The sequence below is a fragment of the Muntiacus reevesi genome, chromosome 1, assembly GCF_963930625.1.
Source record: "Muntiacus reevesi chromosome 1, mMunRee1.1, whole genome shotgun sequence".
Lineage (NCBI taxonomy): Eukaryota > Metazoa > Chordata > Mammalia > Artiodactyla > Cervidae > Muntiacus > Muntiacus reevesi.
This window is the reverse complement of record NC_089249.1, coordinates 185,407,265-185,422,731: the sequence shown is the minus strand read 5'-3', so window position 1 is coordinate 185,422,731 and position 15,467 is coordinate 185,407,265. Positions and strand designations below refer to the sequence as shown.

Below are 15,467 nucleotides of genomic sequence, written 5' to 3'. Positions count from 1 at the left end.
ATGGCTTCTCCTCTCCACCTGTCTTCTGATGTCCTTCTCACAGAACATGACGGGACACTAGTGGGCAGGGGTGTCTGGGAAACGTGTGCAGGCTTCCAGCCTCACTGTCAAGAGTCTACAGGGGCGACAACCACATAGAAACTCTCTGGCCTGGTCTTGACTGGAATCAGAGGCTCCAGGATAAGAGTTCCAGCAGGTCACTCCCTCCACTGCTGTGGCGGCCATCCTGGGCAGGGATCAACCATCCTGGGGTCTCTCTCACCAGAGTCCAGAGCTGTACCATCCAACACAGTGGCCACTCCACATATGGCGATGTGCGTGCATGCTCAGTTGTGTCCGACTCTTTGTGACCCCATGGACTATAGCAGTCCGGGCTTCTCTGTCCTCCACTATCTCCCGGAGTTTGTTCAAATTCATGTCCAGTGAGTTAGTGATGCTCTCTAACATCCCATCCTCTGCCTCCCCCTTCTCCTTTTGCCTTAAATCTTATCAGGGTCTTTTCCAATGAGTAGGCTCTTTGCATCAGATAGCCAAAGTACTGGAGCTTCAGTGTCAGTCCTTCCAATGAATGTTCAGGGTTGATTTCTTTTAGGATTGACAGGTTTGATCTTGCTGTCCAAGGGACTCTCAAGAGTCTTCTCTAGCACTGCAGTTTGAAGGCATCAGTTCTTCAGTGCTCAGTCTTCTTTATGGTCCAAATCTCACATCTGTACATGACTACTGGAAAAACGATAGCTCTGATTACACAGACCTTTGTCGACAAAGTGATATCTCTGCTTTTTAATGTGCTATCAGGGTTTGTCTTGGGGCTTCTCTGGTGGTTCAGACAGTAAGGAATCTGCCTGCAATGCAGGAGACCCAGGTTTGATCCCTGAGTCAAGAAGATCCCCTGGAGAAGGGAATGGCTACTCACTCCAGTAGTCTTGCCTGGAGAATTCCATGGACTGAGGAGCCTGGCGGGCTAGTCCATGGGGTCGAATGAGTCAGACATGACTGAGTGACTAACACTTTCAATTTCACTTCACTAGGTTTGTCATAGCTTTTGTTAACCATAATGATGTAATTTTAACTTGATTGCCTCTATAAAGACTTTATATTTTTAAAAAAATTTTATTTATGTATTTTTGGCCACAAAGTATATGGGATCTTGATTCCCCAACCAGGGACTGAACTATGTCCCCCCTGCATTGGAAGCTCAGAGTCTTAACCACTGGACAACCAGGGAAGTCCCAAGACTTTATTTCTCATTTTAAAATGTATAGAAATACTCAATCACTACATTATGGAATAGTAATTAACATAGTGTTGTAGGACAATTATACTTCAAAAATAAGCTCAGAGAAAAAGAGATCACATTTGTGGTTACCAGAAGGCAGGGGGCTGGGGGAAGGGAATTGGATGAAGGCAGTCAAAAGGTACAAACTTCCAGTTATAAGAAAAATAAGTACTAGGAATATAATGTACCACAGGATAAATATAATTAACACTGCTGTATGTTATATATAAAAGGTGTTGGGAGTAAATCTTGTGTTCTCAGCACAAAGAAAACATATATTCTTTCCTATTTCTTTAATTTTATATCTATATGAGATGATGGACATTCACTGAGTTTATTGCGGTCATCCTTTCATGATGTATGTAAATCAAATCATTATGCTATACACCTGAAATATACACAGTGCTGTATGTCAATTATGTATCAATAAAACTGGAAGAAAAAATTAATTACAATTAAGTGAGATTAAAAATTCACACCTCCTGAGAAGGTACAGCACCAAGTGCAAACCCTAATGCACAATACGAACTCTGGATGATAATGATGTATCCGTGTAGGTTCATCAATTGTCAGAAACGAACCACGGTGGTGTGGGATGTCATAGGTAGGGCAGGGTATACGAATGTGGGGACAGACAGTATGTGGAAACTCTCTCACTTCTGCTCAGTTTTGCTGTGGATTTAAAACTTCTCTAGAAAATGAAGTTTATTTATTTTTATTTTTTTGGTTGCACCTTGAGGCAACCAACCTTGAGGTGGGATCTTAGTTCCCTGAACAGGGATTGAACTCATGCCCCCTGCAGTGGAAGCATGTTTTCTTAAACCACTGAATCACCAGCAAAGACCCAATGAAGTTTATTAATTAAAAAAAATTCATTTCTCAGTCCCACCAGGCACATTTTAGGGGTTCACATGTGACTAGTGGCTACTGTATTAGCCACAAAGATGAAGAAAGTTCTCCAGGATTGTGCCGCTGCAGAAAATGAGTCCTGCCGGGTCTGAGCTGGTCTGACCCATCTTTGTTCAGCTGTTTCTGGCATTTTCCCTCGAGTTCTAGCACTGCTTCTTTCCTCATTAACTTTCTCCTTGTTTAGAGATTTAAAAGGTGGGTAGTGTTTGAATCCCACCCTGCGCTTCCAGGGAGTCAGTCTTTAGCTTTTGAGACTAGTTTGTTGTTGTTCAGTTGCCATTAAGTGCCCAACTCTTTGTAACCCCATGGACTGTAGCTCGCCAGACTCGTCTGTCCATGAGATTTCCCAGGCAAGAATACTGGAGTGGGTTGCCATTTCCTCCTCCAGGAGAACCTCCCAACCCACAGATTGAACCTGGGACTCCTACATTAGCAGGCAGACTCTTCACCACTGAGGCACCAGAGAAGACTTCTGAGACTGATAACCCCTGATTACCTGGGAAGACCAAAATGATCCGGCAGCCAAGAAAGTTCAAGGTCGCAAGTCTGCCAACTTCGACAAAAGCCAGAACAAAAACTTGCCCAACCTTCACTTCCTGGTCAGACTTTTCACACCAATCATTTATCCACATGCTCAGTATCATTTCCAATTTTATTTGGCTTCCTTGTAACATGATCGAATTCCAAATTCCAAAATTGGTGTCCTTGATTTGATTATTCCCAACACAAATTTCTGTGTGAAAACAGAGCTCTTCAAAACAGAAGCCTCAAAAAAAAAAAAAAAAAACCAGAAGCCTCTATGTGTGACTTTTTCAAAGCAAGTCATTTGATTTAAGGGGAAAAAAACTAAACTGCAGAGTAATCACTATTTTCCCTTGAGAGAATGGATTTCATTGCTCTGTTTTACAGAGCACCAAGGGCCATAGAAGTGGGCCACAGAGTTGGTGGGAAAGCATCACCTTCTTCATGGAATGGTAAACATCTGTGCATAAAGCCTGGGTTCTCTGGAATAACCAGGGTGCAAGGGAGGCATGCAAAACCTTTCCAGACCAAGGGTGCTGCATAAAGATTCCATACTGAAAAAGTTTCCCATATGTTATTAGGATTTTCCCAACCCAGGGATCAAACCCAGGTCTCCCGCATTGCAGGTAGATTCTTTACCAATTGAGCCACAGGAAGTCCAAGAATACTGGAGTGGATAGCCTACCCCTTCTCCAGGGGATCTTCCCAACCCAGGAATCAAACGGGGGTCTCCTGCACTGCAGGCAGGAGAGCAACTGATTTCTTTACCAACTGAGCTATCAGGGAAGCCCCAGTCATTTACAACCCAAAGCAATGAAGCATCGTTTCTCCTTTCTCAAAGTAAGTTTTACTACCTTTTTTCTATAAAACATTTGGTGGGGGGATTAAGAAGAGAGTGTGGTGTTTTTGGCCAGAGTCTCACTGGCCTCGGGCTTCCTCCAGCACTTGGGTTTGTCCAGAGGAAATGTTTCTGGGTATGAGGATGGGGGGAGGTTGGAACAAGGCGGACCTGGGAGGAGGGGAGGGGAGGGGAGGGGAGAGGAGATTCTCAGGGAGAACCATACCCACCCCACTGAAAAGAATAAGAACATTTTCAAAGAAAACTAGACAAATGACCACGCATGTGGACATTTGTGCTTTTAAAGGTAGAATAAAGTAAAGAAACAAGGTTTTACCAGTCATCTTTATCTGGGGTGGGGATGACTAAAACTCGTTCCTTCTGTGGAATGCTCTGAAGCTATTTTCTCGCCCAGTAAACCTGCCCATGAACATGTCGTCTTCATCTTCCTCTTGGGCCTTCTTCACTTCTTCCTTGGCCTGTATGGCATCCATCTCCTTTTCTGGGCCCTGGGGGAAAAAACAAAGAGCCCGGTGGCCAGGGATTATGCTTTCTGAGGGCTGACTGGGTATCAGCATACAGCCTGCTCCTGCCTCCATACCAGCTGGGGTCAACTGAAAAAGAACCCCCCTAGGATATTCAGGTCCCTATTCCTGAAACCTGGAAATGTAACCTTATATGGAGTAGGAGAGCACTTCCCAGGTGGCGCTAGTGGTAAAGAACCCACCTGCCAGTCCAGGGGATGAAAGAGATGTGGGTTTGATCCCTGAATGGGGAAGATCTCCTGGAGGAGGGCATGGCAACTCACTCCAGTATTCTTGCCTGGAGAATCCCATGGACAGAAGAGCCTGGTGGGCTACAGTTCACGGGGTTGCAAAGAGTTGGACACGATTGAAACGATTTAGCACGCACACACACAATGTAGGGGGAAAGAGCTATGCAGATGTGACTAAATTAAGCATGTTGAGATGAGGAAATTCTACTGGCTTACCAGGTGGGCCCTAAATTCTATCACAGTGTTCTCATAGGAGAGGGGCAGAGGGAGATTTGACACAAACAGAAGAGGAGATGGCCATGTGAAGACAGAAGCAAAAACTGGAAGGATGTGGCCACAAACCAAGGAGCACCAGGATCCTTCAGATGCTGCAAGAGGTGAAGTAAGGGTTCTCCTCTAGAACCTTTGGAGGGAGCAAAACCCTGCTGATGCCCTGATTTCAGCCCACTGATACTGATTTTGGACTTTTGGCCTCCAGAAATTAAGAGAATACATTTGCCATGGGCTTTTTTGTTTTTGACCAGCTTCATGGCATGAGGGATCTTAGTTCCTTGACCAGGGATCCAACCCACCTCCCTTACCGTGGAAGCTCAGAGTCTTAACCACTGGACTGCCAGGGAAGTTCCCATCTGTGATGTTTTAAGCCAGCAAGTTTGTGGTGATATTGCTATGGCAGCCCCAGGAAACAAATACCCTCTCCTTCTTTCATTCCCAGAGTACCTGGGCCTGTCTTTCAACCAGCTAACCAGTAAGGGAGAGATGAGAAGAGGCCTCAGAGCCTAAATGAGAAAATCCAAACTTGTGTAATTAAAAGAAAGGCCAGGACTGAGTGCAGACATGTCATGTCAAGGAGGTTCCCGAAGTCATTGCCGAAAGGAGTTTAGTAAGCCTTTGTGGCAGAAATCAGATTCAAGAAGAAGCGGCTCATAAGAAAAATCTCTTAGTGATAACCACCTTTCATCAGTGGAGGGGAACTTTCCCCCCGAAATGTGATGAAATGTTCAAAGTTTAAGCAGCTACTTTGCAGCTGGTCCAGGATGACGGACATGACATGCTTCTATTGCTCTGATGTGTGGGCCCTGCTGACCCAGGGATGGATGGCCCCTCCAAGGGGACTGAGTCTTAGAGACAGTCAATGACCGAAAGAACTCCTTTCATAAGCAAGCTACATCCAGAGCTCACATCCCTAACCACCTCCACTACTGGGCTTTTTATATTCAGGGCTGAGACCTCATCTGAATTATCCCATTGCCAGGTGCTACAGAACTAGTGCCCCAGGGCCCACTGAAATTCTTAAAACTAGCCAATCCTAAGCCTGTTTATCCTGCTTCATCTACTCCTTCCTGTGGAGACTAAACCACAGTTTTTTGATCATATTTTCCACCCTTTCCCTCTGCCTCCTGACCAACCCTGGTGCTTCCCCATGTGGCCCTGCATGGCATGGCCTGGCCTGGCCGCTCCTCTCAGGATCTGTTAGTAAAACAAATTATCTTTTTGATGGTGGCCACTTCCTGGTCTGAAAGTCTTGCCATACCTGATTAACAACAAAACTTACATCTTAACACACAAGTGTTACATCTTAACACACAGGTATTTTGGACTTCCCCGGTGGTGAAGACTCTGTGCTGCCAATGCAGGGGGGCTGGGTTTGATCCCTGGTTGGGGAAATAAGATTCCTCATGCCATGCAGTGGGGCCAAAAGATTTTTTTTTTTAATTTAAGAACACAGGTATTTCACAAATGAGGCTATCCAAATGGCCACAAAAGCCATGTAACAGTGCCCACCTCCATTCCTCATCAGAGAAATACACACAAAACTAGAGAGAGATACCACTACACACCTATAGAAACCCACAATCCCCAGTGCTGGGGAGACTGGAGGAAGTGCGGAACAGTGCGGCCCCTCGGGAAGCAGTCTGGCAATTTCTCATAGAGTTAAAGGCACACCATGCAACTCAGCAAACCCCACCCCGGGTTTTAACCAAAAGAAATAAAAGCGCTCATCCACACACACACAAAAAACTATATACGAAATTGTTTGCAGCTTTGATCATACGGTTAAAAGTTGGAAAGAACCCAAATGTCCATTAGTTGGTGAGCAGATAAACTACTCAGTAAGATGGAGGAACAAAGCTCTGATGAAACCCCAGTAACATGGAGAAAGCTTGCAGACTCCGCGCTTGGTGAGAGAAGCAGACTCAGAAAGACTCCATGCCTCCAGTGGTTAGGACCTCACGCTCCCAGTGCAGGGGGCACAGGTTCGATCCCTGGTCAGGGAACTAAGATTCCACGTGCCTCACAGTGAGGCCAAAAAAGAAAAAGACAAAAAAAGAAGACCCTACACTACATGATTCAATTTATATGACATTCTGGAAAAGGCAAAACTATAGGGGCATGAAAACAAGGGCCTACTGTACAGAACAGGGAACCACCATATTCAACATCTTGTAATAACCTATAAGGAAAAAAGAATCTGAAAAAAATACAGAAACACACACACATATAGAGAGAGCACTTTGCTGGATACCTGAAACTAATACAACATTGTCAATAAATTATACTTCAAAAAAAATCGAATAGGGACGATATCAGCCCATCAGTAGTTGCTGGAGTAGGGGAGGGCTTGGCTACAAGGAGACTTCTGGGGGTGGGGAAATTGTTCTGGGCTTGCCAGGTGGCACAGTGGTAAAGAATCCGCCTGCCAATCCAGAAGATCCAAGAAAATCAGGCTCGATCCCTGGGTTGAGAAGATCCCAGGAGAAGGAAATGGCAACCCACTCCAGTATTCTTGCCTGGGACATCCCATGGATGGAAGAGCCTGGCGGGCTACAGTCCATGGAGTTGTATAGAGTCAGACACGACTGAACACGCAAGCATGAAATTGTTCTACATCTTGATTTTTAGTGGTGTTTTCATAACTATAAGTGTTTGTCAGCATTCACAGAACTGTACATTTCACAGCACATAAGTCAGACTTCAATAAATCCTACTCATCAGCAATTGACAGTAATGCCTAGCATGGCCAAAGATTTACATTCCCTTCTGCATTGAAATTCTCATCCATGCAGAAGGGAATGTAAATAGGATGACACGCTGCAAACTGTTTGAGTATGAACTGGTAACTGTTCTGTCTACTCCTGGCCATGTGGCCACTGAAAGACAGGTACAGGAATGACAGGAACCAGCTTATCCCTGAGGCCACAGGTTGCAAGCATCCCAAAGCTGCATCCACGCAGAACAGACACATAGCTTCTAGAATATTCACAAAGGAAGGACAAGCTACTGCTCTATGGGAAAACACAAATGAGCCTCACAACACGGCCTGAATGAATAAATAATGGGTAGCTACATTGATATGAATTTCAAAAGGAGGTCAAATCCATCTGCAGTGATGCAATAGTGGAACTGCCATTCCTCTGAGGGTGAGTGCCGGCTGGGAGGGGACATGAGGAGGCTCCTAGAGCTTTGGTGATGTTTTATATCTTGATCTGGGTGGGGTGTTTATTATAGAAAAAGTAAAACACCTTTTTCTATATGTGAGACTCAAGTGTGGAAGTAAATGAATAACAGAAGCAAAGTTCATTGTGTTCATGGGCTTCCCTGGTGGTCCAGTGGTTAAGAATCCACCTCCCAATGCAGGGGACACAGGTTCAATCCCTGGTCCGGGAAGATCCCACGTGCCACGGGGCAAATAAGCCCGTGCACCACAGCTACTGAGCCTGCGCTCTGGAACCCGTGCTCTGCAACAAGAGAAGCCACTGCAATGAGAAGCCCTCGCACTGCAACAAAGAGCAGCCCCCACTAACCGAAAGTAGAGAAAACAAATGTACAACAGTGAAGACCCAGCACAGCCAAATAAATACATAAATAAATAAACGGCTGGCTTCTTAAAAATAAGAAAGAAAAAACAAAAAAAGGTTCATTGTGTTCATCGTACCTTGGTTTCACCCCAGGTGGCCTTGCCAAAATTCTCAGCATACTCTTCGTCATCTGTGATCAGGAAGTTATCAAAGATGGTTCCGGATCTCACCTGTGGATGAAAATAAGACCTTTGTTACTGGTGTGGAAAATGAAACTGTCCACAAAATAAAAACTGCTGCGATTTATTCAGTACTGTCACAGTGACTAGCTGTCGATATCAGCACATGCTGAAACCCTCTTCTAGAACGTCAGTTCCCTCCAGGGCACTGTCCTCAAACTTGGCTGTGTGTGGGGACCACTGAGAACACTGACAAGACTGCTGATGCCTGGCCTCACTCCCGGGGATGCTGGTTTAGCGGGTCTGGGGTATGACCTGACATAGAGGCTTTGAACATCTCCCCAGGGGCTCGAGCATCCAGTGATGTTGGAGAACTGCGGATTGAGAACCTCCCTGTGCAAAGTGTGAGCCAAGGATGTGCAGCATCAACATCGCGAGGGATTCAGACCTCAGGCTCCACCCTGGACCCACTACGTCAGAACCTGCAGTCTTATCCTAGAACTGACAGGCACCACAAGGCCAGCTCCAGGCAGAATTCCAGGCCGCGTGGAGGGCAGACAAGAAGTGACCAGAGGGCAGGAAGGATGTCTGTTTTATCTAGGGCTGTAAGTTTTGGGTCTGGGAAGGGGTACCAGGTGCACAATAGGAGCAGAAGTTCAGGCTGAAGTTCAGAGTTATTAAACTAGAGCAAGTTTAAAACCCGGTGACTTGCACGTCCCTCGCAGTCCAGTGATTAAGAAGCCACCTGCCAAGGCAGGGGACACGGGCCTGATCCCTGGTCCTGGAAGACTCCATATTCCTCAGGGCTACTAAGCCCATGTGCCACGACTACTGAGCCCTTGCTCTGGAGCCCGAAAGCCACAACAAGAGACGCCACCACCACAAGAAATCCACACTCCACAGCTAGAGAGTAGCCTCTACTCGCTGCAACCAGAGAGAGTCCACACACGGCAATAGAGACCCTGTGCAGAAACAAACAAGACAAAACAAGCGACCTGCCAAAGCTCCAGTCCAATGGCACCAATGTTCTCAAATTCTGAGAGATCATATTCGGTCAAATAGTTGTTTTTCATCTTCTGATGGAGCCACACATCTTTGTCTATGCCCTCAGGTTTCAGGCCATCCTGCAAGACAAACCATAAGCGGTGGTCCCCGGGGACATGGGAGGGAGGGGCTGGCAGGAAGACGATGCCACCCACACACCTGGTACGGAGGCTTCTGCAGCATGGCCGCCTGCCAGTCCCCATCCAGCTCGCTGTTCCAGTCACTCGGCTTGCTGGCGCTGGCGTCCAGAAAATGCTTCTCCCAGTCCTTCAAATGTGTGCAGGGGGAGAGAGTTAGATTTTCAGCTTTGAGAAAGGAGATCTGCCAAGAGGCAGAGGCAGGCCTGTGACCCCGGGTGCACTTTTCTCTTCCTCAACTTGATGGTGGAAGAGCTGAGTGCTGGGGTTCCTAACCTCACTAGGGGTTTCGATCACAGCCTGCAGTTTGCGGTCCTTTTGGTTAGACAGCATCACTGACTCAATGGAAATGAATCTGAGCAAACTCCGGAAGGTAATGAAGGACAGAGGAGCCTGGCATGTTGCAGTTCATGGGGTCGCAAAGAGGGGGACAAGACTTATTGACTGAACAACAATAGGAAACTAATACACAGCTGTTACAGTCATGGATGCTTGGTTGTCAGTCACAAGTATGATGCTCAAAATACTATGTTCAAATGCAGAATGAAAAGAAAATCATTTTAATAAAGGTTGCTGATGCATTTTCCTTTTTCAGAAAAAGACATTGGTTTGTGACTTCCCTGGTGGCCTAGTGGTTAAGACTCCATGCTCCCATTGCAGGGGTCATGGGTTTGATCCCTGGTCAGGGAACTAAGATCCCACATGCCACAACTAAGGCCTGGCACAGGTGCAAGCATGCTCAGTTGTGTCCAACTCTTTGCAACCCCATTGACTGTGGCCCACCAGGCTCTGCTGTCCATGGGATTTTCCCGGCAGCAATACTGGAGTGGGTTGCCATGCTCCCCTCCAGAGGATCTTCCCAACCCAGAGATTGAACTCAAGTCTCCTGCAGTGACCGGCAGATTATTCTTTACCACTTGAGCCACCTGGGAAGTCCAAGACCTGGTGCAGCCAAATAAATAAAAATAAATAAAGATTTAAAAAATATCGGTTAAGAAAACAAACGCTTCTTGCTTTCATCTCAAATACTCTTACCTCTTTCACAATACCCTGAAGCTGTGTGGCTGGTTTCAGCGCATATGCTCCAGAGAGGGCTCCTTGTTTTACTGTCGTCATCATCCCTACCAGGCGCGCAGCAGTTGTACGGCCCCTGGGTACTTACAAACTACGCTTCACACTTTCTAGCAGCTGTGCGGGGAGAATCCACACCTGGGATTTGTCCTTGGCAGCCTGGTCCCAACCCTCAGCCTCTGCTGATGCCTTCTCCATCTTCTTCAGCGATGTTAACTGCCAGTCATACTCGATGCTTCCGGATTCAATCGACTGACCATCAATTTTCACTTCATAAGTGAGGTCTGGTCTTAAAATCAGAGTGTAAAGGTGTGTAAAGCTATCAACCTGCGTGTTTTAGGGGGGGAGAAGAAGAAAAGAATGAGACTCTTGATGTTTCAAGGCAGGTCGAGGTAAGCAGTGCACGTTGTCACGGCTCAAAGCCTTACCGTAAACACAAGCAGAGGCACTCTAGAAAGGGGGCTGACCTGACCATGAACGGGTGTCCTACAGAAGAGTCACCCCTCCGTAGAGTACTTCCTCACTGCTGGCGGCCCACCCTGTGTGGCTGATCCCTTTTCTATGCAAAGGCAATTGCTCTCACCTCTAACCTCCCAGGCAATCATGATGGGGAAAGTCAGTGCGAACCAGGGGACCATTGCATTGTTTGACTTAGGAAAAGTTGTACGGAAAACAACTTCCTGTTCAGTATTCCAAAAGATACCAACACGGGCGAGAACTTCTTAACACTCTCCTGATGAGCTGTCCAATAATTGAAGCTTGGCTGGGGCAGGCCTGGTTTCTTTCTTGGGCATAGTTAAAAGCCCAGACTGGACATAAGGAAAGCATTTAACATTCAATAAAGGAGGTCTGGAGACTTCCCTGGTGGTCCAGTGGTTAAGAATCTGCCTTGCAATGCTGGGGATGAGGGTTGATCCCTGGTCGGGGAACTACATAAGGGGGAGTGACTAAGCCCGCGTGGGCCGCAGCTCCTGATCCCGGGTACAACTAGAGATCGTGTGCCGCAACGAAAGATCCCAAGGATGCAACTAAGACCTATGCAGTCAAATAAATATATTTAAAAAAAAGACTGCGCTTCCACTGCAGGGGGCATGGGTTCAATCCCTGCTTGGGGAACTAAGATCCCTCAAGCCACACAGTGCAGCCAAAAATAAAAAAAATAAAGGAAGATTGGAAGGCAGGTGGGAGGGTGCCTAGGGAAGCTGGGGGTTCCCAGGATGTGCCAGTCACCAGCAGAGGGGACCCAAGCACCATACCCCGGCAGCAACAGTGTCTGGGGGTACATGGGCACTGCTCGTTCCCAGGTCAGCCCTGATCTGCTGCATTGGAACTCAGCGGACCTCTGGTCACTTTCACAGGCCCTCCAGGGTCCCTGACACCACTCAGGTTTGAGAACCACCACCCCAGCATAAAGGCCCTGAGAGGAGGAGTCTGTCTCTGCTAAAGGCCAAATCAAAACACTTTCAGGGGCTTCCCTGGTGGCTCAGTGGTAAAGAATCCGCCTGCCAATGCTAGAGAAATGGGTTCAGTCCCTGGTCCGGGAAGATCCCACATGCTGTGGAACAACTAAGCCCGTGCACCACAATTATTGAGCCTGTACTCTAGAACCCAGGAGCCGCAACCACTGAAGCCCAAGGGCTCCAGAACCTGTGCTCTACAACAAGAGAAGCCACTGCAATGAGAAGCCCACGAACCCCAGTAAGAGAGTAGCCCTCCCTCGCTGCAACTAGAGAAAACTCTACACAGCAATGAAGACCCAGCACGGACAAAAGTAAATAAATAAAATTAAAAAAAAATTTTCAGTACCCCTTTGGTCTGCCATACTGTGTGGCCAATAACTCTATCCAGACTCAGCACTACAGTCTATTCCATGTCCCCTTCAGCCTTTGGAGTCCGCTCTGACAACTGAATGCACGACTCTTCCAATGCTCCCCCCTTGCTCTCTGCCTGCCTTTGTCTCCACTCACCTTTCTCAGCTTAGAGTTTGAACTTGCTAGCCCCATGGCTGGCACCCTCTGAGATTTGGCCACAGGCTCAGAGCCTCCTGAGGGATAACAGCTACACCCACACATATGCAAACAGCTTCAAACCAACATCCTTAATCCCATGTGTCAGCCAAGCTTCAGGTTCCAAGTTTCCAGCAATTTACTCTTCACCCATGTCACAGGAGACTCGGGTTCAATCCCTGGGTTGGGAAGACCTCCTGGAGGAGGAAATGGCAGCCCACTCCAGTAATCTTGCCTGGGAAACCCCATGGACAGCAGAGCCTGGCTGGCTCTGGGGTCGCAAAGAGTCAGACATGACTGAGCGACTGGGCACACACACACGCATGTTTCCTCAGCGTTAACCCAGGTTTCACAACCAGCTGCTCTACACATGACCCCTGAGTCGGCCCTGACCCCTTTCTTGGCCTTTATCTCCCCTCCTATTTAACAGCAATGCTGCTGAGGGTCATCATCCACCCTCAAAATCCACATTCCAAACATCACCAAGTCTTTCAGACCCACACAAGAATCATCTGTCAAAATGTTCCCAGGTTCCAGGCTTCCCTGGTGGCTCAGTGGTAAATAATCTGCCTGCTGATACAGGACACACAGGTTCCACACCCGGTCGGAGAAGATCCCACATGCCGCTGAGCAACTAAGCCGGTGCACAACTATTGAGCCTGTGCTCTAGAGCCTGCGAATTGTGACTGCTAAAGACTCTGACCCTAGACCTGTGCTTTGCAACAAGAGACGCTACCACAGTGAGAAGGCCACAGACCGCAACTGGAAAGCAGCCCTCGCTCGCTGCAACTAGAGAAAAGTCTGCACAGCAGTGGAGACCCAGCACAGTCAAAAGTGAAATGAAATAGAATGCTCCTGGTTCTGCACCCTGCTGAAGCCTTGATCTAACAGTCTCATCCATCTCTCTACCTGTTGTGTTCTCCTTCCCTCCCCAGAACATCCAAGGTATTTTTTCTAACAATGCAGACCAGACCTCCTCCATGAAAACCCCGGAGGGCTGACCAGTACATTTCTTTTACAGCATCTTTTACAGCATCACAAAGAAAATCGGAGCCCCGTGAAGACAACCGTACTCCTCACCCAGGAGGTCTTAATGCCGATTAGCTGTTACGATCCGAGGCTCCAAAGCTCCCTCAACAGACTCATCTTTTATTTTTCTAGCAGGCTGCAGAAATAGCAGCACCCATCTGAGGCGTCATCGGCCTGCCGGTGCCACCCAAGGCCCTGTAGGCTTGCTGTCTCCAGGTGACCCAGTTCTGGCCTCCCAGGCACCGTCCAGGCCAGAACTCACAGCCTCTGTCTGGTAGAGTCACCCCCTTTCATTCTCCCACACCTGAGCTGCCGTTGAACAGAGTCACAAAGACGTGCCCGCTGGTCCAACACTAAGGCAGAGGAGGAAAACGTGGAATTTGAGCTCCTCCTCACTCCCCCAAGGGAGGGTGTCAGGTCTTCATATACAGGGGTATCTGCTGACCCTTTCAAACCCCCAGGTCGGCAGGTGGGACCCCGAGAGAAACCACTCTGCAGACAGAGACTCACGGGCTTTGCGAGGAAGCCACACCCTGCTCAGGGCTGAGTAAGACACAAGTATGGATGCTCCCTGACTTCACGGGTGGCACAGTTGGTAAGGGATCCACCTGCAATGCAGGAGACCTGGGTTTGAACCCTGGGTCAGGAAGATCCCTTGGAGAAGGGGATGGCAACCCACTCCAGTACTGTTGCCTAGAGAATCCCAAGGACAGAGGAGCCTGGCGGGCTACAGGGCACAGGTTGCAGAGAGTTGGACGTGCAGGGAGCACGCACGCATGTATGCTTCCTCTCCTTGCTCTCAATAATCTTGCAACACACTGGCGTCCTGCCCAGATTCCCAGAGGCTATGGGTGCTGGGGATTCCTCAGGGGACAAGTTCCTACTTCCTGGTGCTTACCTTCAAAGTGGGGGCTGCACATTGGGGAGGGTACTTCTTCCCAGGCCCAGACACCAGGGACTTAATGCAAGTTGCCTCTTTGGAGAAGCCTGGGGCAGGGTTATTGAGTATAAACAGGCCCTAAGACCTAAAAGGTCATTTTCACAGGATCCTCTGGGTATAAAGGTAAAGGATATATGCGTTCATTTTAGAACTATTCCCATTTTAAAATGTTTTGGGGGGCTTCCCTGGTGGTCCAGTGGCTGAGACCCTTTGCTCCCAATGCAGGGGGCCTGGGTTCGATCCCTAGTCAGGGAACTAGATCCCACATGCTGCAACTAAGATCCCACATGCTGCAATTAAGACCCAGTTCAGTCAAACAAATAAATATTTAGAAAAAAAAAACTGTTTTGGTATTTGGAAGATTAATTCCTCCAGAGTGATTTTTCATCCTGAATGTTTCATTCCTTAATGACGATGGATGTGCATGCGTGCTAAGTTGCTCAGTCGTGTCCAACTCTTTGCGACCCCATGGACTGTAGCCCTCCAGGCTCCTCTGTCCATGGGATTCTCCAGGCAAGAATACTGGAGTGGGTTGCCATGCCCTCCTCCAGAGGATCTTCCCGACCCAGGGATCGAACCTGAGTCTCTTGCATCTCCTGCACTGGCAGGTGGGTTCTTTACCACTAGCGCCACCTAAGAAGCCCAACGATGATGGGGCCTGAAATGCCACCATTCTGCTATAACCCTTATGAAGCAAATTATAAATGGATGTCACAGCTCAGGATGAGAAGTAAGTGTGCCCTTCTGGTGGGAGGGGAGTTTGGGGGAGCATGGATACACGTCTATACACACACACACACACACACACACACACACACACACACACATATATGTCTGAATCTCTTTTCTGTCCACCAGAAACCATCACAACATTGTTAATCATTATCAAACTATATCCCAACATAAAATAAAAAGTTTAAAAAAACTGTAAATTTAAATTT

At 47.7% G+C, this 15,467-nt stretch overlaps 1 protein-coding gene across 2 annotated transcripts in view; it reads right to left on the bottom strand.

The window, feature by feature from the left end:
* Nucleotides 1–1,303: 1,303 nt before the first annotated feature.
* Nucleotides 1,304–15,467, bottom strand: part of CALR3 (calreticulin 3) — a 28,545-nt gene continuing 14,381 nt past the window's right edge. The window contains exons 5-10 of one of the 2 annotated variants that reach the window (XM_065931918.1): nt 10,690–10,878; nt 9,503–9,610; nt 9,295–9,423; nt 8,258–8,350; nt 3,883–4,054; nt 1,304–2,951 (exon numbers count right to left, since the gene is read on the bottom strand). In XM_065931918.1, coding sequence (XP_065787990.1) covers nt 3,911–4,054; nt 8,258–8,350; nt 9,295–9,423; nt 9,503–9,610; nt 10,690–10,878 — 663 coding nt within the window. In that variant the 3' untranslated portion in view covers nt 1,304–2,951; nt 3,883–3,910. Of the gene's footprint in view, nt 2,952–3,531; nt 3,717–3,882; nt 4,055–8,257; nt 8,351–9,294; nt 9,424–9,502; nt 9,611–10,689; nt 10,879–15,467 lie in introns of those variants that run through there. The other variant, XM_065931927.1, reaches the window with a different exon arrangement.